Source organism: Pipistrellus kuhlii, unplaced genomic scaffold (genome assembly GCF_014108245.1).
Source record: "Pipistrellus kuhlii isolate mPipKuh1 unplaced genomic scaffold, mPipKuh1.p scaffold_m20_p_10, whole genome shotgun sequence".
In the NCBI taxonomy this organism is placed as follows: Eukaryota; Metazoa; Chordata; class Mammalia; order Chiroptera; family Vespertilionidae; genus Pipistrellus; species Pipistrellus kuhlii.
This window is the reverse complement of record NW_023425405.1, coordinates 42,194,836-42,217,625: the sequence shown is the minus strand read 5'-3', so window position 1 is coordinate 42,217,625 and position 22,790 is coordinate 42,194,836. Positions and strand designations below refer to the sequence as shown.

Genomic DNA, 22,790 nt, shown 5'->3' with positions numbered 1-22,790 from the left:
ATCCATGGAAAAAACTTAGGTTATTTCTATATCTTGGCTATTGTAAGTAATATCACAATGAACATGTGAGTGCATTTATCTTTTCAAGTTAGTGTTTTTATGTTCTTCACATAAATACCCAGAAATAGAATTGCTGGATCCTATGGTAGTTCTGTTTTTAATTTTTTGAGGGGATCTCCATACTGTTGTGGTTTTAATATTTGTATTGATTTTTAGAGAGGAAGGGCGAGAGAGAGACACATCAATGTGAGAATGAACTGCCTCCTACATGCCCCCCAATGGGGATCAAGTCCAAAATCCAAGTGCCCTGACCAGGAATCAAACCAGCTACCCTTCAGTACATCCAACTAACTGAGCCACACGGTGCAGGGTTATATAAATTAAAAAATATATATTAAAAAAAAAAGACAAGAATTAGCAAGTGTTGGCGAGGATGTGGAGAAAAGAGAACACTTGTGTTCTGTTGGTGGGAATGTAAATTGGAGCAGCCACTATGGAAAACAGTATGGTTCAAGGCAGCGATCCAGTTTCATTCCTTTACATGTGATTGTCCAATTTTCCTAACACCATTTATTGAAGAAACTGTCCTTTCCCGATTGTGTATTTTTTGCTTTGTGATAAATTAGTTGACTAAATATGCCTGGGCTTATTTCTGGGTTCTCTGTTCTGTTTTATAGTGTCATGTGTGTTTTTATGCAAATACCATATCGTTTGAATTGCTACAGATTCATATTGTTTGACCTGAGGAGCTTGATGCCTACAGCTTTGTTCCTTCTTTTAAAGATTGCTTTGGCTATTTGGGGTATTTTGTGGTTCCATACAAATTTTAGAAATTGTTCTATTTCTGTGAAGAATGCAATTAGAATTTTGATAGGGATTGCAGTAAGTCTGTATATTATTTGGATAGTATGGACATTTTGATATTTATTCTTCCAATTCATGAGTGCAGAATATCTTCCAATTTATTTATGCTCTTTTTAATTTATTTTTTTTTTAATATATTTTATTGATTTTGTACAGAGAGGAAGGGAGAGATAGTTAGAAACATCGATGAGAGAGAGTCATCTATCAGCTGCCTCTTGCACACCCCCTACTGGGGATATGCTCGCAACCAAGGTACATGCCCTTGACTGGAATCGAACCTGGGACCTTTCAGTCCCCAAGCCGACACTCTATCCATTGAGCCAAACCGGTTTCGGCTTTTTTTAATTTCTTTAATTACTGTTTTATAGTTTTCAATATACAGGTCCTTGGCTAAATTTATTCCTAGATATTTTTATGCTTTTTAATGCAGTTGTGAATGGGATTTTCTTCTCTTAAAGTTTTTATTAGTGTATAGAACTGCAACAGATTTTTATAAAATGATTTTGTAGTGTACAGCATTACTGAATATTTTAATCCATTCTAAGCTTTTTTTAATGGAGTCTTTGGGGTGAATAACAGTGGTGAAAGTGGGTATCCTTCTCTTGCTCCTGATCTCAGAGGAAAAGCTCTTAGCCTTCACCACTGAGTATGATGTTAGCTGTTGGCATGTCATGCGGCCTTTATTAAGTTGAGGTACATTTCCTGTATACCCACTTAGTTTTTACCATAATGAGAAGTTTAATTTACTTTTTAAATTATGTATTAAACCAATACTAAATATATATTTGTCCTCCTCAAGGAAATAGGAACTGACCTTGGGAACGGCAGTTATGAAACTCACCAGGTAGGGAGAATTATGAGGATGCACTTGAATTTTTAGGGAATTAACAGCAGAGTGCAGGCTGACCTAAGATTTTTGCAGAATAGAATGGGCAGCCACACTATAATTTAAATATCACTCTCTGTGCTATAGTGAAAAGAATCCTATATGGTTATGCTTTTTGAAAAAATGTGGCTAATTAGGAATCACTTTCTCATAAATGTTAATTTTTATATGGGTGATTATTTCATTACAACTGCTCTTTGAGTAGCTTAATTACTTTTCTGGGTTAGAAATTTATTAGTTTCCATTTTAAAGTGCTTAAAACATGTCAGGCTCTGTGTAAAACATGTTGAATTCATTATTCTTGGAGATAAATATTATGATCACATTTTTCAAAAGCAAATGAAGCTTTAGAGAAGTACCCTACTCACTACTAAGCAGTGAAATCGAGAGTCACACTCAGGTTTAATTCCAACATCAGTATCACAACTCTATCCTGACTCTTGGTTTTCCTTACATATATATTACTTATGTACTCATTTAAAAATTGAATTATAGCCAAAACCAATTTGGCTCAGTGGATAGAGCATCGGCCTGCGGACTGAAAGGTCCCGGGTTCGATTCCGGTCAAGGTCACGTACCTTGGTTGCGGGCACACCCCCAGTAGGGGGGTGTACAAGAGGCAGCTGATCGATGATTCTCTCTCATCAATGTTTCTAACTCTCTATCCCTCTCTCTTCTTCTCTGTGTAAAATCAATAAAATATATATTTTTTTAAATGTTTAAAAATTGAATTATACATTATATATATGTCATCACTACAATAGGATGCAGAAAGTGCTACAAATTGGTAATAAAGTTAGATGCAATAAATTGCTGCTTCTGGCATTTATTTTTGAAAATTAGTCAAACATGTCCATCTTCCATTTCAGTTTACACAGTGAAAAGCAGTTGTAATACTTTGTTTTCATTATGAAGACTTGCCAAAGTGTCTTTTGTGAGGTTCAGAAGGGCAGTCCAGATCATAGGCTCTAGAGCTGAGGCTTCCATTCTGACTACTTATTTGCTGTGTGCCCTTGAGCATATTCCTTCACTTCTTTCTGGTTCCTAACTAAAACAGTCATAACTGTACTTATGCATTTTGTGCTTGCAAACACTGAATGAGTTTAATACATGTAAAGCATTTGACACATAAGCTCTCAAAAAATGTTGGCTCCCGTTGTCCAAATTCAGTCTTTTTTTAAGCTCTTTCATACTTCTTTTTCAAGATAGACTTTTTAAAGAGTAGTTTAAGATCCACTATAAAATTTAGGGGAGGGGGGGCAATTGAGGGGAAAGTATAGATATTTTCTATATAATTATCCCTCCCCACACCCTGACCACCAGGTGCATGCATATCAACATTCAGCCCTAGAGTGATACATTTGTTACAAGCGACTAACATTGACCCATCATTAACACCCAGGTCCATTCCATAGTTTACATTAAGGTTCTCATTGGTATGGTACATCCTATGGGTTTTGATAAGTGTACAATGACATATATCTACCATTATTGGTCATATCATTGCACTGCCCTAAAAATCCTGCGCTTTACCTGTTCCTCTTTGTCCAGCCCCAAATTCTGGCAACTGTTGGTCTTTTCACTATCTCCATAGTTTTGCCTTTTCAGAAGGTCATAGTTACAATTATACAGTAACTTCTTTCACTTAGTAATATGCATCTAAAGTTTTTCCAAGTCTTTTCATGGTTTGATAGCTTAAAAAAAAAGCTGTAAGTAATATTCCCTTGTATAAACGTACCACAGTTTATGAATTTACCCACGGAAGCGCATCATGGTTGCTCCCAAGTTTTGGAGATTATGAATAAAGTTGCTGTAAATATCTGTGTACAGGTTGTTATGTGGACATAACGTTACAGCTCAGCTGTGTAAATAGCAAAAAGTGTGATTGCTGGACTATAGGGTAAGGACATGTTTAATTTCATAACAAACTGCCCAAGTGTCATTCCTGATAGCCTTCGGTTGATGTTTACAACTGATGGTGACCATGTAGTGTGTGTCTTCACACAATTGTTGGATGCACTTATTTCAGCGAAGTCTAACTTTGACACTCCTATACTCCCGGTTCGTAAGGGAAAGCAGAGTACAATAAATCTAGTTTTATAAACAAGCAAAATGAGGTCAGAATCATCAGAGCAGTAACAGGGCTCAGACCACACCACCTTTCCATTTCCAAAGCCTGGGAACCTCTAAAAAACAAAACCCTTGCCTGGGTCTCAAGCGCTTTAAGAGGAGAGCATCTTCCCACACTCAAGATACATTTCCCCAACTAATAATTAGTGACTAATTGCAACCTACAATTGTCCAAATAGGCCCGCAAAGCGTCTACAGCAGAGCCGACCGAATGCGGAAGACCAGACACACACCATGTCAGCTTCTCTTCCGCACTCAGACCCCGCTTCCAAGCGGCTCCCACCGGCGGCTTCCTCCGCTCCGAGCCCCAGAGCATTATTAGCACACGGGGCCTGCGCGCGGAGCCCACCTTTCTGCCAAGCCAGAAGGGCCGCACGGTTGCATAGAAAAATAAATAAATAAATAAAAAATAAAAGAGCTCCATTGCCTCCATTACACCAGCAGCGGCGAGATAATCCGTGTACGGAGTCCTTCCTAGCAAGAGCAGAGGAAGACAACAAGCCGACCCTAGCTAGACCTGGTCTGCAGCCCGAACAAGCCGAGGACCCTTTTTCGCGCAATAAAGAGAGACCCTTTTTCGCGCTCCAACTCGGCCCGGAAGTGACGTGCGCCCGGCTCGCAGGGCCCGCCCGAGGGAAAGGGAGAGCGGGCGGGGGCGTGGGGGCGGGGTGGAGGCCGTAGCTCCGCTTCCGGTGGCTCGCCGCGCTCGCTTACTCCAGCTGTAGCCACTCTTGCCCGTGGCTGCTTCCTCCATCCTGGTATTTTTTGGAGCCTTCATCCTGGTTCTTCCAAAGTGCCCGGACCCAAAACAGGAAGTAAGTGCGATGGAACCTTCAGGTCCCAACCGCCGCCAGGGCCGCTCCGCCCAGCGGAGCCTGTCCGGCCCCCCTCGCTGCCCAGCCCGCTCCGCCGCCGGCCGGCGCCCGCTGCCGGCCCCCCGGGCACCGCGGGCGGGTGCGAGCCGGGCCTCGGGGACGCTGCAGCCGCCGTCCCCGCACGCTCCGGCCGGGGCCTCCCTCTCGGGGCCGGGCCGCTGGCGGCGGCGGCCTCTCGGGCTGCCGAGGAGAGGAGCCAGCAGCCGCCGAGGCACCGCGGAGACCCGGCAGGGGCGGAAAATGGCGGCGGCTTCGGAGGAGCTAAATGGCGCCGGGACCCCTGGGGGTGGGGTGGGGTGGGGTGGGGTGGGGTGGGTGGCCGGGAGCTGCGGGGAGAATTGGGCCCGGGGATGGTACGGAGAACCGGGAAGCCTGACTCTTTTTTTCTGTCTCTTTGTTGCGATGGTTACCTTGGCGTTCGTAGTAGGTGGTTCGGTGAAGAGGGGGTCTCGCCCCCCCCCCCTGATTTTTTTTTCCCCCCCTTTTTCTTTTCTTACCCTATTTGTATCTTCGATGTCTCTTCCCGACCTTTTGGATTCCCTCCCGCTCACCGATTCGTGGATGCCCAGGCCGAGGGGATCGGCTTGCTGGCCCAGCCCGAGTCTCATAGAAAAGGGGAGGCATGGGCTGGGCGCCGGGAGCACAGACCGTCCCGACCGGCCGGGGGACCGTAAAGCGCCTCGGCAAATAGACATTGCCGACCTCTGCCGAGTCCCGAGGAAGCGTGTACATTATTATTTTTTATGCTATGGGTCCTTTAACATGGACTTGGAGTATCATCTCTTCGGGGACATGGAGGGAGTGATTCCAGCCGAGTCTCCGGCGTAGGTGGCAGAGGAGTCCGGGCGCCTCTCGGTGCCGCTGAGGGATACTGTAGCGTGTGTGAGTGTTGATAGTAGACACATTGGATGTAGATAACGAGAGGGTGGGCATTCAATGAAACGAGAGTCAGGACTCTCCTGTCTTTTCCCCGATCGCATCTGGGGATTCACATTCAGTCCCGGCGGTTTTCCTAACTGGATCCATCGCCCCGCGCCGCCTCCGTGTTGTAAGCGTGGAATAAGAAGACCACTGGGATTTTTTTTCTTCTTCTTCTTCCCGTGCGGAATTTTTTTGTCTTTTACTAGTAATTATACCTTAAGTTACTGAGCATACCATTTAAACTGAGCACTTGATGCAAAGCAGCATCAGAAGATCTTTAAAGTTAATACAGCAAATTATCACTGTAGTCTTGATTTCAACTGTTTTTAAGTTCCGGTCCAAGTAAGAACCTCTGTTTCCATTGTGTTGCACATTTTACCAACAAAAATCTATTTTTTTTCTTTTTTCAGTTAAGGATTTCCATATTTTTTTTTTCATTACTTGAGATGCTTTCTTTGAGCTGGTTTTAAATTTGTGTTTCGAAATAACTGTGTATTGCTATTATTATTTTTTTTAGTAGTTTGCATAATTTACCAGCACTTTAATGTTAAAGACCCTGGTGATAATACAACGAAAGCTTAGCTCGTTACTATGATGGTGTAGTAGGGATAAGATTTTGTTACGTTAGGTTAAGATTTGGGAAAACATTAAAGTTATGTTTCTTAATGTTACGGGAATGGTCAGACTGAATGAATGTTTGGAAGAATAAAAACAGGCTGGTGGGAGAATAAACTTTTTCCTTTTTTTTTTTTTTTTCCTGAAAAGACATTACTAGTACTTGTTACGGTTTTTTGGGTAAAGTACATTTCATGTTTTGTGGTGATTTTATCTCATTATTTTATCTCCCATATATACTAGGTGCTTTCATTTGCCACCAAACCCTTTTTTTTTTTTTTACTATTTTAGTTGTTAGGCTAGCCCACGATGTGAGATTTATGACTAATGTAGACCTGCATATTCAGCATGAATCTCTTTAATTGATTGCAGTTGAACTAGATGGTGGAGCCAAAATGCTATTGCCCTGTCTTCATCAACAGTTAAATCAGTAAGTTCTGGGCATTGCATACTTTTTTTTTTTTTTTTTTTTTTTTTAAGATGGAGAAAGGTTACCTTGTTTCACTTCAAGGCAGCAGGAGAGAGAACTATACTACTTAGTATTGAAATAACAGCAAAACTAGTCCTTACCTTCCCATATAATTCTTTTTTTTTTAAATATAGTTTTATTGATTTCAGAGAGGAAGGGAGAGTTAACCACTTTAAAGTTAATACAGCAAATTATCACTATAGTCTTGATTTAACTTTTTTTTTTTTTTTTAAATATATTTTATTGATTTTGTACAGAGAGGAAGGGAGAGAAATAGAGAGTTAGAAACATCGATGAGAGAGAGTCATCGATCAGCTGCCTCTTGCACACCCCGTACTGGGGATATGCCCGCAACCAAGGTACATGCCCTTGACCGGAATCGAACCCGGGTCCCTTCAGTTCCCAAGCCGACGCTCTATCCATTGAGCCAAACCGGTCCCGGCTTGATTTAACTTTTTAAGTTCCGGTCCAAGTAAGAACATATTTTTCCATTGTGTTGCAAATTTTACTATTTCTATTTTTTAAAATATATTTCTTTATTGCTTTCAGAGAGGAAGGGAGAGGGAGAGATAGAACCATCAATGATGAGAGAGAATTATTGGCTGTCTCCTATACGTCCCCCACTGGGGATTGAGCCCAAAACCTGGGGATGTGCCCTTGACTGGAATCGAACTCGGAACCCTTCAGTCCGCAGGCCAACACTATCCACTGAGCCAAACCAGCTAGGACTAATGCTTATCTTTCTGCTCTATTTCTCCAAAGTCTACAGGCCTAATTTTTATTAATGTAATAAATTTTTTCTGAAAACAACATCTTGTTATTTTTTGTCCTGCACCTTTTAATACTTAACACTTGTGAGGATGAATAAGATGATGTGAAATAAGTGTCCTTAGAGATTCACATCCTAGCGCATAAATGTTAAAATATTGAGGGGGTTGGGAGTGTTTTGAAAGTATGTGTTGCAAAGACATCAAATCTTTAGAACAGCAATAAAGTTTAGGAAGAGTTCCACTTTTTTCAATATTCTATAGAGAGGCTGCTTTTTTAACATTGATATAAAATGCTACATCTTGTAATACTATCAAGTAATTCTCTTAAATAATGGTATCGTTTTTAATCGATAATTGAAATCAACATCTTAAGCAAGTAAAGTATATTATAATAAACTCCATTAACATCATTATTGAGTTCTTATGGTGTACAGTCATATTTTGCCATCTTAAAACCAAGCTATAATGAGCATTAATTAGGTACCTTAATTCGGTATGTTTTATGTTCATTTATAGCTCTGCTTCTCAAACTTCCACAATGTATACAGAAGAGCAAATCCCTTGGGGCCCGAGACCATAGCCCAAAGCATTCAACTTCAAGTATCACATGTTGCCTATTCCTAACTTGAATAAAATCAATATTTAAGATTTATTTTGTGGCCTTGTCTTTTTTTTTTTACACCCCTCTATGTAGTTGTGTTCAGGATGTAGGCTTTTATCTGTTCTCTTTCAAAATAAAAATATCTTAAAACACATCTTTTATATTATTAGATAATACTAAGGAAATCCCCTTACAATTCTTAAGGATTCTATAATGATAAAAGCAAGATATGCTAATTAGACCCCACAGCTGAACAACCTTCCAGACAACCTTCCTGATGAAGCTGGGGCCGCCAGGGCCAAGCCCCTTGCACAGATTTTGTGCATGGGACCTCTAGTTTAGTATATGCAAAGATAGGTATGATGGTCAATAGGGAATCTTTATAATGCAAGACCTCAAACAAAATGTTCAGTAATAGGTTAATGGTTAGGTAAATTGAGATGCTATGTATTCATTAAAAAGCTGTGGCAGAGTAAGTAGTAATATTGGAAAATGTTCCTAATGCAAAAAAAGTTACAAAAAATGTGACAATGGGATCTCATTGTAAATTTTTTTAAAAAAAGATATGTTAATACACGAATAAAAGACTTGGGTGATCATTACAAAAGAGAGTAATTTTCTGCCAATATATTGGGTCAGAAAAACATCTGAAAATTAAACATATCCTTACTGTTTTACTAGTATATGCCCAAAACTGTGTCTTAGCTAGTGGTTTTTAATTCTTACCTCATCCAGTAAAATTCTGGTGCTATACTTGTATATTCTGCAGCTTGCTTGATTTCCCCTTATAAAAGTATCTTATAATGAATTTTTTTCACACTATGTGGCCTTATCCCATTTTTCAAAGTAGGATAAATTCCAAGCACCTAGAGTTAGTAAAATTTCTGTGCTGCTCATGATCTTCACTAATAGAATCTACCCTTGTACTTGTACTGTGCTTGGGAACTGATTGATACAAATGTATCTACAGAACTAATCCTAAAAGTAGGAAGAAATGTCACTTGGTTCTAGTTTTTAGAAGATACATGTCACTTAATTGCCTAGATTTACAGTGTTCCCTAACTTTTGACACTGTATCCCTTCTATAATTTTCCTAACGCAGCTAAGCACAGTGCAGTGCATATCCCCACCAAACTCCGGTACAACGCGTACCCCCACCAAACTCTTCCCGTACCCCTGGGGATACGCGTACCACACTTTGGAAAACACTGGCCTAGAACCGTGGTCGGCAAACTGTGGCTTGCGAGCCACATGTGGCTCTGGCCCCTTGAATGTGGCTCTTTTACAAAATACCACAGCCTGGGCGAGTCTATTTTGAAGAAGTGGCATTAGAAGAAGTTTAAGTTTAAAAAATTTGGCTCTCAAAATAAATTTCAATCATACTGTTGATATTTGGCTCTGTTGACTAATGAGTTTGCTGACCACTGGCCTAGAAAATTGTAACAATATAGGTGGAGATACATAAAATAATCCATTGAATAAAAGTTTTACATCAATACTGTAATAGAGTAGGATGAAGGATTCATTTCTTTAATTCTGTGTTCACATATTCAAGAGTTCTTTTTCTACAGTAGGTAGTGTCACCATGTTCATTGGACATTATAAATAAAAATTGTATTTCTCCTTTAAATGTGAATATATGTAAATACTCCATTGTAAATGTTTTGTACCATATTTCATTGGGGTAATTTTTTTCTGTTTAATATAACCACAGAACGATAGAAACATGACTACCATTTCACCAGTTAAAAGTCTATTACCTTTTTCTCACTTATTTCTAGTTAGTGTAAAAATAGTACATGTGGTATAACTATAACTCAGTGACAGAGACAGGAAGATCTAAATGAACTGGTGGTGTGTACTTATTTGCCCCAAAGAGAACCAAAATTTTACAGATTTGGAGATCTTCCTGACATATTTCTCTGATAAATCAAATGGGTAACAGTCCAGTTTCGTGTATAATTAGAATACAACACATGAAAATATTCAACTTTGTATCTTACTATCTTTAAGTCAGTTTATTCACCCAACATTTCTCAGTCACTGGTCGTCTATGCACTTCTAAATAACATCTGTCTTGACACTATGGAAGCTAGTATTCTCTTTGCCTCCTTAGCTTGAAAGCTAAACCCCAACCGCGTAAAAGACCTGTTTGTATTGACTTCCCTACTTCCAATTCTCTGTGTATTCCAGTATGGCTTCTGTCCCCGCTACCCTGAAACTGCTTCCCTTAAGGTCACCAATGTTCTTCATATTGCCCAATCAGATAGTCATCCTCAAAGCAGTCCTATTTAACACAGTTGACCACTTGAAAACACTGAGGGCCTCTTAGTTAGCACCTGTTAGTTTTTTAGTTTTCATTTTAAGAATTTTGTTGATTTTTAGAGAGGGAAGGGATAGGGGGAAACATGGTTGTGTGAGAGCAGCTGCCTCCTATGCCCCCAATCTTGATACCCGGACATGTGCCCTCAATGTGAATCAAATCAACAACCTTTTGGTTCCTTGGACGTCACCCAACCAACTGAGACACCTTGACCAGGGCATCACACCTGTTAGTTTTCATCCTATACTACTTGTTGGTCCTTTTCCAACTCCTTTGTTTATGTATCGCTTAACTTCCAACTGTTAGAATAGGGGTGTCGAACTCAATCAGAGAAGGGGCCAAAATCTAAAATCCAGCCTAAATCGCGGGCCGAATGGTTTACTGAACAGTCATAAACTGTCATTGTGATGGAAACGCAGCGGAGTGCAGTGATGACAGCGTGGTGTGGGCCACATTGCAAGGCCTGGCGGGACGGATTTGGCCCGCGGGCCTTGTGTTTGACACGTGTGTTAGAATGTTCCAGGACTGGGAGCTAGACTGTCTAATCTCCCTAGGTGATCTTTAAAACAATTTGGATTCCTCTAACTCACATTTATAGGTCTAATTCACACCTGTTGAATTTCAGCTTCCAACTATCAACTTGACATCTTCATTTGGATGCCTCATATCTTTAACACAAACAGTAATAAAAATATTTAATGAAATATATTCTTAGTGTCTCCAAATGCACTCAGCTGTTTAAGCCAAAAGCCTGAGAATCTTCTTTTTTTTAAATCCTTTACTGTTGAAACTATTAATAGCTCCCATCATTTTTATCTTCATTCATCAAATTCTATCAACACTGCTTCCAAATTATATCTTCTGTCTAACCTTCTTTCTTATTTCTGCCAAATCAAGTCCCACCTTAAGAACTTTGCTATTATTAGTTGGCTGGCTTGTAGTCACATACTTGCAAGTGAAGTCTCTTCAAGTAATGTAACTTCTCCACATCAACCTGCCATAGCGTAAAACTGTGAGCATCTGTGCATTATCTCTATTTTGTGCATCCATTAGCAAGATGTATCCCAGGGTGTTCAAAAGCCCAAGAGCTGGTTAGGCTGTTTGACACTTAGTATAAAACTGGACATTCTTAAGTGCAGAAGCATACATTGGAGGTATTGCAGATTTAGTTTCAGACCTCTGCAGCACAGCAAGTCACACATTTTATTTTCCCAGAGTATACTGTAAAGGTTATGTTTATATTACAGTATACTGCAAAAAGTATGCACCAATCAAATTGCTCAGCATAGTTGCTACAGACCTTAAGTTGCTTGAAAAAAAAAAAAAATGCCTGCAAAGCACAATAAAATAAAGTATGCCTGTATCTGGTATGATTTGGTAGATTATTTTTTGGGTCTGGGAAAGCTCAAAAATGTTTTCCTGTAAATTAATGGAAGGTAATTGGTATGCTTTAACCATTTCACCTTACTAAAGGTTTCATGGGAATCCTCTACTTTCCAATACTCCTTTTTTCTTGTGCTACTTTCTCACCATGTCTTTATTTTGTTGTTTTATTTTTTCCCTAAGCTTTAGATTAACTTGGGTCCCAAGATGACTTTCATTAAATGCTCAGCCAATAACCATTTTGTACCTATCAAATGAGCAGTTGTGTTCTTTTTGCTTTGTAGTTCCTTTTTAAATAAAAATACTGCCAAGGTTACCAGGAATAGAGTTTACATCTCAAAGATTGGAATATAAATTTGCAACCTTTCTGGAAAATAGATTGTAAGGTGATTTAGGTGTTCATTTCTTTCTTTTTTTTTTTTTTTACTTAATAACTTTCACTAATTACTATTTAAGGAAATAGAGTATAAAATAAATGTTTTAGTATGTTTTAATGAAGTGAAAAATTGGGAACATCATAAAAGTCCAGTGATAGGGTAATTATTAAATATATTTTTTTATCCAGTAAAAGTTTTAAATGATACAGGTAGCTTCAGTTAAATACTTAACCATGGTTTCCTTCACTTTTCAATATGAATGAACTCCAAGTAGCAGGATATAAAATTGCTTATCCCCTACAGTCTTGTCTCTCACACCCACACACCAAAGACACTAAATTCTGGTTTTGGTAAGTTTATAGATATTAGCTTTTAAAAACATTTCTATTTTTCCATCTTCTACAGTAGGTATTACTTGCAAACCAGCTTTAAAAAACATTTAATGGGTTCAGAAATAAGGACAGCATGAAATATAATAGCTGACTGAAGATTTCCCTAGCAGGATCTGTACCTTTTTCACTGCTTTATTTATGTATAGCAGTTCTCATATATAACTATCCCCCTTAAACCTCAACACCTGCTGTGCTTTTTTGAACTTTTGGTTGACCCTTTGGGATAAAGATGAGAAGCCTATTGAAAGAAACCTTTAAAAACCAATCATTTCCCTAACTTCTCTGTTAGCTGTCTGCTCCATAGCTTCTGTTAATTAGGTCCAGAGGGCCACTCGTCACAGGCTCTGTGACATGTCAGTGATGGCTGAGTGGCAGAGAAAACAGAAGTGGACTATGGATCTGAGAAACACCATGTGGAGTAATGATTCCACGTTTGACCAGAGCATGCTAAAAAAGATGATGTGGCCCAAAGGAAAGAGTTTAGGGTATCAAGAGTAAGGAGCCACAGGTCATATTAAAGTTCAAGTCAAAAATAACCACCTGGATTGCCATCAGGATGATTTTAACCAGCTTCTGGCTGAACTGAACACTTGCCATGGACTGGAAACAGCATGGTGATTCCTCCTCAGACAACAAGGAAAAGAAATCTTTCACCCTTGAAGAAAAATCCAGAATCTCCAAAAACCCACATTCATTATAAGAAATTCACAAAAGGGAAGGATCTGTCATCTTAAAGCAAAACAGATCTTGACTGCATTTTTGGGAAAAGAGTAAGAAGATTCCTGAGGATGATTCCAGTTCTGCTGCTCCAGATGGGAATGAAACCTCCACTATGACAAGTGCCTTCACCATCCAGGAGTGCTTTGCCAAGCAGCTGGCAGAGCTAAAGAACAAGTTACAGGTCATGGCTGCAGGGCATTATGTTCCAGAGACCAAAGGGGAAAGGAAAGAAAAGGCAAAAGATAAATGTGGAAAATTATACCCAACTCAGAACTAAAAAAAAAAAAAAGGCCAAATTGAGCAGCAGCAGAGACCATTATTGGGATGGGAATTATGACACTTCTGCTGAGATGGAGAGGGTTATGTGTGCCACTTAATGACCAGGACTTACCTCCAAAGCCCAAAAAAGAGAAGGAAAAGTGACAAAAGCAAGTGGAGGCAGCAGTGAAGCACTAGATAAGGCACCTGTGAAAAAGAAGAAGGGCCCCAAGTAAATAACCTTGGGCCTTCCAGCCACTCAGACTTCAGGGTGCTGCCAAGCACACATCTTGGCGTAACGTCAGCGCAGGATTCACCCCAGAGAGTTGGTGCACATCTTTTAACCTGCCCATGGGCTGCTGGGTCTCACCCTCTCACCACATTTTCCCCAAATCATATTCCCAGAAGAACTTCCAAATGTTCTAAGTCATGGCTGTCTTAAATGTCTTTGTAGACTCTGGAAAAAAAGTTTAAAAATTATTTCAGGTTTTGTAAGTTTCATATTGCCTTCAAAAGCTTGCTTGAAATTTACCTTTTCCAGCCTGATTATTTGGGATTCTCCCCCCTCTCCCCCACCCACCCATACACGGATCCCTTGAAAGGATTGTTCACAGATATGTATTTTTAATGCTTCAAGATGAAACAGGTATTAGGGAAAGAGTGGAATTAGTTACTATTTTTTTTAATTTCTATAAGAGTTTATTTGAGCCAAAATTATAACGTATGCTGGGAGCGAGATCTCAAATGCTCCCTGGTGGTAATTGTTATAAAGAAAAGATACTGGTCAGATTTAGGGTACTGAATTAGTTGAGGTTCATCATGGGTCATGTTATATATACCTAGTCTATAATTCATAGAAGCACTAACATCTCCAGCTGTTTTTTCCAAGAATGTTTGACTGCCTGTTGAGGGACAAATGGATTGAGAGACTGCCTTTGAATTAACTCAGTGGGCATCAGAAACTCATCATTTCTGCCCTTCACTCGGAATACTTTTTAGAGGCTGGTTTCCTAAAGGTCTGAGAATTCTGGTTTTGTCATTTTTCTAGTTGACGTGACACAGGAGGCTAGAGTGTCTTCAGCATACTGCTAGCACACAAGTGTAGTTACAAGACTTACTGTGTAATGCTGTTATTTTTTCAGTGTTGCAGCTATAGAATCATGGGGGGAAAACAATCTGGATAACATGAAAGTGATGCTGGTGGCTACGGGAAGGCGACTAGATTCTGTGGGAAGGGATACAGCTGATTCACCTGTTTTCTAGGTAAGCCTGCCTTGTTCCACGGACCTCACTTAATAACTGCAAATTTTAATCATACTAGATCATGATTCCCACTTATCTTTAATTTGGGAATGGTATCTTTACCATTGTAAAATGAATGATGTCCTTTTAAAATAGCAATTTGTATAATGAAACTTTAGTGAGTCTCTCTGGGTCTTCACCATGTAAAATTTTAGTAGATCCTAAGTTGTTCTGCCGGGGGAAGTGCATATGTGTAAATGGTAAATATATGAACACACTAATATCTTGTGTGTAAAAGCCAAATAATATGTGAATAATTTAATATACACCAAGGCTTATGTCCCCTTTCTTATGATAATTGGTAAAAAGTACATGGACGAGACCAAAATTGAGTATTGAGGCAAGAACTTCATTGAACATTATAAGGTATGCCTGAAGAGTTCAATCAGCCTGTCTATAATAATAAAAGCGTAATATGCTAATTAGCCTGGATGACCTTCAGGATGATACTGGAGCTGTGAGGGAAGCTGGGTTCTGGATGCCAGTGGGAAGCCGATGCCGGCAGCTGGGGGAAGGAAGGCCTATTCTTAGACGAATTTCATGCATCAGGCCTCTAGTTAATTATAATTCAATAGATTTTCCCCTATTAACCATGAATACTATATTCTAAGGTTGATCAGTCTGTCAGAACAAAAGAAGAATATTATATGTGTAAAATATCAGTTTAAACAAAAACGGTTCTCTATTTCAGAAGAAGGTATTGCTTGATCTCTATTAGAAAAACAATTTTATCAATGATGGATGTATGCACTTGTTTAATATTAATGAAAAAAACTTTAAAAGAACTACTTAGTGTTTTTGTCAGATAATAGAGCTTAATACATGTAAAAATGTTTTGGAGAAGTAATTCTTAGATTAAGACAAAAGCTTTAATGAATTTTCTACTAAAGAATCAAAAGTTAAATACATTTAAATAAATCACAAAGCTGCCAATAAAATAATTAAAAAGCGGTGAGACTTGCTGACATGATGACTTTCATTGCATGTGGTAAAATACATTTCTTTAAAAAGTGAAAACTGTAGGTTTTTAATCATAGCAGTCAATTCTTACAGATTGTTATATCTAATTTTACTTTTTAATTGATTATTTTGGAGAGAGAAGAGGGAAGAGAGAGAGAAACATCAATATGAGAGTGCAACATTGATTGGCTGCCTCCTGCATACCACCTATTGAGAATTGGGGATCGACCCTGCAACCCAGGCATGTTGAATACCAGGAATTGAACCCGTTACCTTTCAGTGCTCAGGGCAACGCCCAGCCAGCTGAACCACACCAGCCAGAGCTATATCTAATTCTAAATAATGGTTATAAACTTTTGAAGAACAGTGTTTAAAATCTGAATTGGCATCGCAGTTTCACACAGAAGAACGCTGTAGGCAGATACGCATTGTGGGGGTTTTGCAGGAGGAGGTAGGAAAATTAGAGGGCTACTTTAAGTTCATATTTGGAAATAATTTTCTAATCCTAATCTAAAATATGTTCTTGCACAGATTTGAGTATGAGCACAGTTGAAGAGGATTCTGACACAGTAACAGTAGAAACTGTGAACTCTGTAACTTTGACTCGGGACACAGACGGGACCCTCATTCTTCATTGCCCTCAGAATGGTAGGAGAACCTATAGGCATAATTGTGAATCTTTTTGGATTTCCCGATTTTATGTCACCTTTGATCTCTATTATCCATCTGGACGGTTTAGGCCAGGACTGTAGGAAAGGTTATCTCTTTGGTTCATGAATTAATCTTAATTTTTATATTTAAAAAATATCCCTTGGTATATTTTCTAATTTACCTTAAATTTTCTAATTAACCTTTGATGAATAGCTGTTTTATTAATAAAATCTGTTGAGCATCCTAAGATAATGATCAATTAACTATACACAATATACTTCCTCACCAGAGTATATGTAGTACATTAGAATATATAGATATAGTCATGCCAATACAAATAAATGAACATTTTTTGCTAGAACCTGTGTTAGAGAATTTTATGTAACTGAGTAAGATTTACTGTGATCAAGATTCAACACTCTTGGGGTTTGTGATTTTTCTCAACCTATTTCTTGTGTACAATTTATTGTTTCTTTTGCTTTAAGTTCATCTTTGCTCAACCTAAGTTTTGTCTTCTCTTTTCACTCCATACTTAATCTCCAGGTTATTTCATTCAAACTTGCTGTTTTAACTACCCTCTACGTATTAAAATGATTCAAACTTCTGACTTTATTATGAATTCTCCATTTCTCAGAGGCACCTTTAATGTCACATGTCTCAAACTGAATTATTTCACAGAATCCCCCAACCTAGTTTTTACTTTCTCATTCAATTCCACTTGTTTTAGTATCCTAGATAATATAACCAGATAGGAATAATCCTCTCATCTCCCACATTCATTCTATTACGAAGATTTATTGATAAAATTGTTTCTTGAATCTATTCCCTTCTCTCTTCTCAAGTTCTCCTTTCTTGTTTCAGTTTCTCACCTGGGTGGCTCTAACAGCCCTTAACCAGTTCCCCACCTCTATTTCATCTTTTAAACTACAAAGACATTGGTCAGGATACCCACCAGCATACGAAGGTGTTTAAAGGTGCCGTGGTTTTTAGAATGTAATCCGGTTCTTTAATTTGGCACATAGCCTCCCAACGTCGCATCTTTCCTTTCAGACTCACTTTCACCACATTTCACTTAGCCATGTTCCAGCAGTTAATGACTGTTTTTACTTTCCTAATATACCTCAAGCTCCTTATGCCTCAGTGTCACTGCTTACATTACTCCTACTGCCAATAATACTCATTTTCCTTTGGCTCTGTTCAAGTTAGAAACATCTTCTCCAGGAAACCTCCCTCCACTTCTAGTCCAAATTAAATGCCTCTCCTCTTTGCTCCTATTAGCCGTTTCATAGCTCTTATTACACTATTTTGAAATTGTTAGTTTAGTCATCTCCTCCACACTGGGTGCTCCTTGACAGTCACAGTGTCTCTCTCATTGTTCTTTTCCAAGCACTTAACACCTAGAAGGCACTCAGTATTTGTGAGTGAATTGACTTTGCATGTGAAATACTTGGAAAGCCAGATTGTTGACAGCACAAAATTGTCACCTTAAAAAAGCGGCACCTTTGTCATAGTTCCCCTTGCCATAAGAATAAAAGCTTAGGTGCTGCAGTAGAAACTGAGAAAGCAGTATTGTTTGGAGTCCCACTTAAACAACTTGGCTTAGTTAACTGAGCAAATCAGGAAGAAGATTGTTTTACAGTCATTACTTGAAGAGATTTTGTTTACCTCATTGTTTTGAACGTTTTGAGATTTTTGTTTTGTTTTGTTTCATCAGAAGCTGATGAAATAGACTCAGAAGATAGTACTGAACCTCTGCATAAAAGGCTTTGTCTGTCTTCTGAGGATGATCAGAGTATTGATGATTCTGCTCCTTGCATATCAGTTGTTGCACTTCCACGTAAGTCACTGTTTAAAAGCAGAGTTTCCTTTTAAAATTAAAATTTAGGTTGCAAGATTATTTTTCTCTTCATTTCATCATAAACCCTCTTTTTAATTAATACATAATAAGTGCTTAGATATGTGCCACAAGTGATTATAAATGCTTTTACATATATTGTCTAATTTAATCTTTTATTATTATTATTATTATTGCCCCCTCACTGCCACCGCTACCAGGAGCCTTTTTAAACATTTTTTTCCCCTGATCACGCTTTCCCCCAGGAACTTTTTTAAATGTGCTGTCTTGCTTTGTTAATAAAGAGAATAACATTTTTTTTCATGCACAACACTCATGAAGCACGCTTGCCCAACTCAATGAGAAAGCATGCTCTAGACTAGAGTAAGGATTATTATTATCTCTATTTTATAGTTGACAAAACTAAAGCACAGGTATGATAACTTGTCAATGATCATATCCAGCCATTTCTGGTTCTTATAATTTATACTCTTAATCCCAATGCTGTACTGCCTCTTCATATGGTAAATAGCTAACTGGAAGTTATATAGGAGTCTGATTAGTTTTTCTCACTAAAGTTTTAACATGTTTAAATTTCAAGATCATTTAGAGTATACTGGATTCTAAGGAGCTATCATATTTCTGGTATTGTTGGCAAAAGACTACAACACAACAACTGTAATGTTAGATTATATTTCTAACGTGTTTAGCAAAAAATAGGGAATCTTGTTGAACTGTGGTGTCCCCAGAAAGGTCAAATAGGTTTCTTAGTCCATGCTGATGGGGTTGGGATACAAGGCTCTTGTACATAAAGGAGAGTCTTGCCATATCTCAGAACTTTCCTTTTGCACTCACATCAAGCAAAATCACATCTTTATCCAGTGGGTTTTCATTGTGGAAAATTATGTTTTCACAAGTAGGTAAATACTCTGTATTTCGAGTTTAATGGCTTGTTAAATTTACAGAAAAGAAATCCTTTTATGTTAGTTTGCTGTGAAACTTTATAAATACAGCATTAATGTTCATGTTGCTAATATTGCTTCCAGTTGTGACTGTACAAATACAATCTATTTATAATTAAATTAAATGACCTAATTAAGTGATCTTTCCTCCTAATGATGATTCATATGATATTTCAAAACTCCTAATTTGACTGTCATTATGTTGTGATTCCACTTTAAAACTTGATTAACCTATCTGTATTACAGACAAAATTCTATATGGATATTTTCTAAGCTACAGGTTATTTTTATTCAGCTATAATTGATATTACATTATATTAGTTATAACTGTACAACATAATGCTTTGGTATATTTATATATTCTGAAATAATCACAGTAAGATTAGTTAACATCTATCACCAAATATAGTTACAGAATTTTTTTCTTGTAGTGAGAGCTTTTAAGATCTGCTCTCTTTAACAACTTTCAAATATATATTATATTATTATTAACTGATTAATTCATTAGCGTGCCTTTATCATAATTGTAGGTTCAAACTATACATGATATTTTGTTCTATTTTATGGTGCTTGTCTGAATTGAACGTTATAAAATACATGAGCTACTTGATATTGGATCATAGCATATCATGTACGCAGGGGATTCTGAAGGCTAGTATTTACAATAAGACTGAATTCATGAAAAGCAGGCTTGAAGTATTTACATGTTTTCTGCATTTGTAAAAAGTATGTTGATAAATCAACTTAGGAAAATTTCTATATTTAAAAAAAATTCACAAAAAAGCATAAAGTCCCATATATCTAGGACTGATTGAATGAGCAAGTCATTTGCTGGACTTAGTGGAGGCGAATATTAATTTTTAAAGATTTAACTTAAAATTTAATTTTAAAATTCATATTTTTACATGTTTTATAAAACTGATAAAATTTATCTTCTAAGACTTAAAATCCTCTTAACTTTCATAGTAATCAATCTAGACCACTAATTGACCACTTGTTTTTGCAATCATCTACCACCACATTGACTCCAGTCCCTATTCATAGTTATAGCTCTTGGTGATTACTCATTCAGATAAGTGCAGTATCTTGGCCTCCAATTCTTTTTGTTCTTCACATTGCCTTATCTCTACCATTACCACTTTTGTTACTACCTATTAACTAGAGTCCATCTGTTTTCTGTTTCAGATTTTGTTTTGCTACCACTGCTTCCTATGTTTCCAACTTACTTTCTCTAATTCTCTTAAACTTCTATGATCCTTTGCCTCACTGGCACCCATTAATCTTACCACTCTTCTTTGTTCCTTCTCCACTTTGTATCCTGTTTCCTCCTTACCCAATTTCATTTTCATGATTAGTCATTGTAATCACTGTCTTGAATTGCCGTCAGGTCTTTTTTTCCTTCCTTCACTTATTCTTTGGTGAAACCACAACCTTGGTTAAATTCATCTGCCCACTTATGTCTATACCTGATGGGAGAAAAACAGCTCAGGCAAACTGACTGGTCCCACTTGAAACTGATCATCATTATCTTGAAAGTGGGCTCATGACGTTGCCTGCCAGCCACATCATACATACTTCACTATAATTTTCTTTATCCCAGTCTGACATGACTGTTTCTTATATCTCAAAACCTCTAATACTTTCTCCATCTTCTTTAATCTCAACTGATAATCTTGCTTACTACTTTACTGAGAAAATTGAAGTAGCTATAAGTTTTCATTTCCACAAATACACACATATAAGTACCTATGTCCATATTTTCTATTTTTTCTCTTAGCTAAGGCCAGCCAACTCTTCATTTTATTAGATTCTATCCCTTTGCCTACTCACCGACATTGTTACAACAATTCTTGATGTTCTCTCTTGAAACATCAATTTTTTTCTTCTCTAACATTGTTCATTTTAGCATTGTAAACATATTATAATTATTTAAAAAATCCCATTAGCCCTCTTCTGGCTCCCATCCAGTTTCTCTCCTTCCCTTAAGAGAAAAATACCTTGAAATAATTGCCTCCATTTCTTCTTCCATTCTTCCTTCAGTCAGGCTTTTACCTGTCTTGCTTCACCAAAACTGTTCTTCCTAGGTCTCCAGAAACCTCCTTTTACTAAATCCAATGATAATCTTTTTTTTTTCTTTCTTCCAGTCTTTGTCTTGCTTGATCTATGCACAGTTTTTGATAATATTTATCACTCCCTCTTCCCCTGCTTAACATTTTGTCACATGGGTCCCAGGGAACACATTTCTCTAGTTTTCCTCTAAATTGCTGTCCAAGTTCTTCTCAGTCTCCTATGCTGACTTGTCCACATCTCTCAAATCTCTAAATGTGGCCTGCCCCAGGACTGAGTCCTTAGACTGCTTCTGTTTCCTGTTTTCATCCCTAAAACTGATGATTTTAAATTCTGTCTCTTGTGTTGTCTCCCAGATTTATTCGAGACTTCTCCTTTTAACTCTAAATGTTTAGTAGGTATCTCAAACTAATATGTTTAAAACTCAGTTCCTGAAACTTCATAAATTTTGAAATTTGCTTCTACAATCTTCCCCATCTCATTTTTGGCAGGTACATTTTTTTCATTTGCTGAGATTAAAAAAAAAAACACACAAAAAACCCACATGTAATATCATCTTTGACTTTTCTCTCATGTTTGGTTTATCCGCAAATTCTATTGGCTCCACCATCAAAATACCCACAATTTGAACTACAATCACCCTTACTTGATTTCACCCTGGTCCAAGCCACTGGCCTTTTATCATGATTATTGAATTAGCTTGCTGCCCTTTAGGCTATTTTCCCTATAACAGTCAGGGGGATCATTTATATATAAAAGCCTAAGCAACTGGCCAACCATCCAACCATCCGAACAGTAGCTATGATGCATAATAACCATCAGGGGACAGGTGCTCAACGCAGGAGCTGCCGAGCGTCTCGGCAGCTGCGGTTCTTGAGGAGGGAGCCCGATTCTGGGGTGCATCACCCGAGAACCGCCCTCTCATAATCCAGGACCCTTGGGGAAAAGAGAGCCAGTTTCGGCCCAATCCCCACAGGCCAGGCCAAGGGATTTCTCTGGTGCACGAATCTGTGCACTGGGCCTCCAGTATTACAATACAAGATTATATCATTCCTCTAGGTCTTCCATTGGTTTCCTATCAGAGATTTAAAGCAAGTCTTTATAGCAGCCTACAAGTTACCACACATATCTTACTGTTCTTGTTCAATCTGCTTTGGCCATACTGCCCTCCTTGCTACTCCTGGGAAAATTCAGACATCTCCCCATCTCAGAGCTTTTGCACTCGGCTTTCTTGCTGCCTGAAATGCACTTTCTCTTTCTCAAGACACCTAAGTAACTAGTTCCCTTCCTTACTTTGTTCCAAGTCTTAGTTACTTTTCCTGGCCTCCTATCTAAAATTTCAAATACCCTTCCTCACTTCCAATACATTCCCTTTCCTACATTATGTTTTTTTTTTTATTACTTACCATCATCCAATATAATATCGTGTT

General features: G+C 38.2%; 1 protein-coding gene and 1 pseudogene across 8 annotated transcripts in view; both read left to right on the top strand.

Annotated features, from left to right (window-relative positions):
• Nucleotides 1-4,560: 4,560 nt before the first annotated feature.
• Nucleotides 4,561-22,790, top strand: part of DMTF1 (cyclin D binding myb like transcription factor 1) — a 43,767-nt gene continuing 25,537 nt past the window's right edge. For 4 of the 8 annotated variants that reach the window (XM_045578492.1, XM_045578489.1, XM_045578491.1 and 1 more), the window contains exons 1-4: nt 4,561-4,695; nt 14,727-14,847; nt 16,378-16,494; nt 18,212-18,334. In XM_045578492.1, coding sequence (XP_045434448.1) covers nt 16,386-16,494; nt 18,212-18,334 — 232 coding nt within the window. In that variant the 5' untranslated portion in view covers nt 4,561-4,695; nt 14,727-14,847; nt 16,378-16,385. Of the gene's footprint in view, nt 4,696-5,910; nt 6,722-14,726; nt 14,848-16,377; nt 16,495-18,211; nt 18,335-22,790 lie in introns of those variants that run through there. The other 4 variants (XM_036429556.2, XM_036429555.2, XM_045578488.1 and 1 more) reach the window with 4 other exon arrangements.
• Nucleotides 10,968-14,751, top strand: LOC118714590 (annotated as a pseudogene).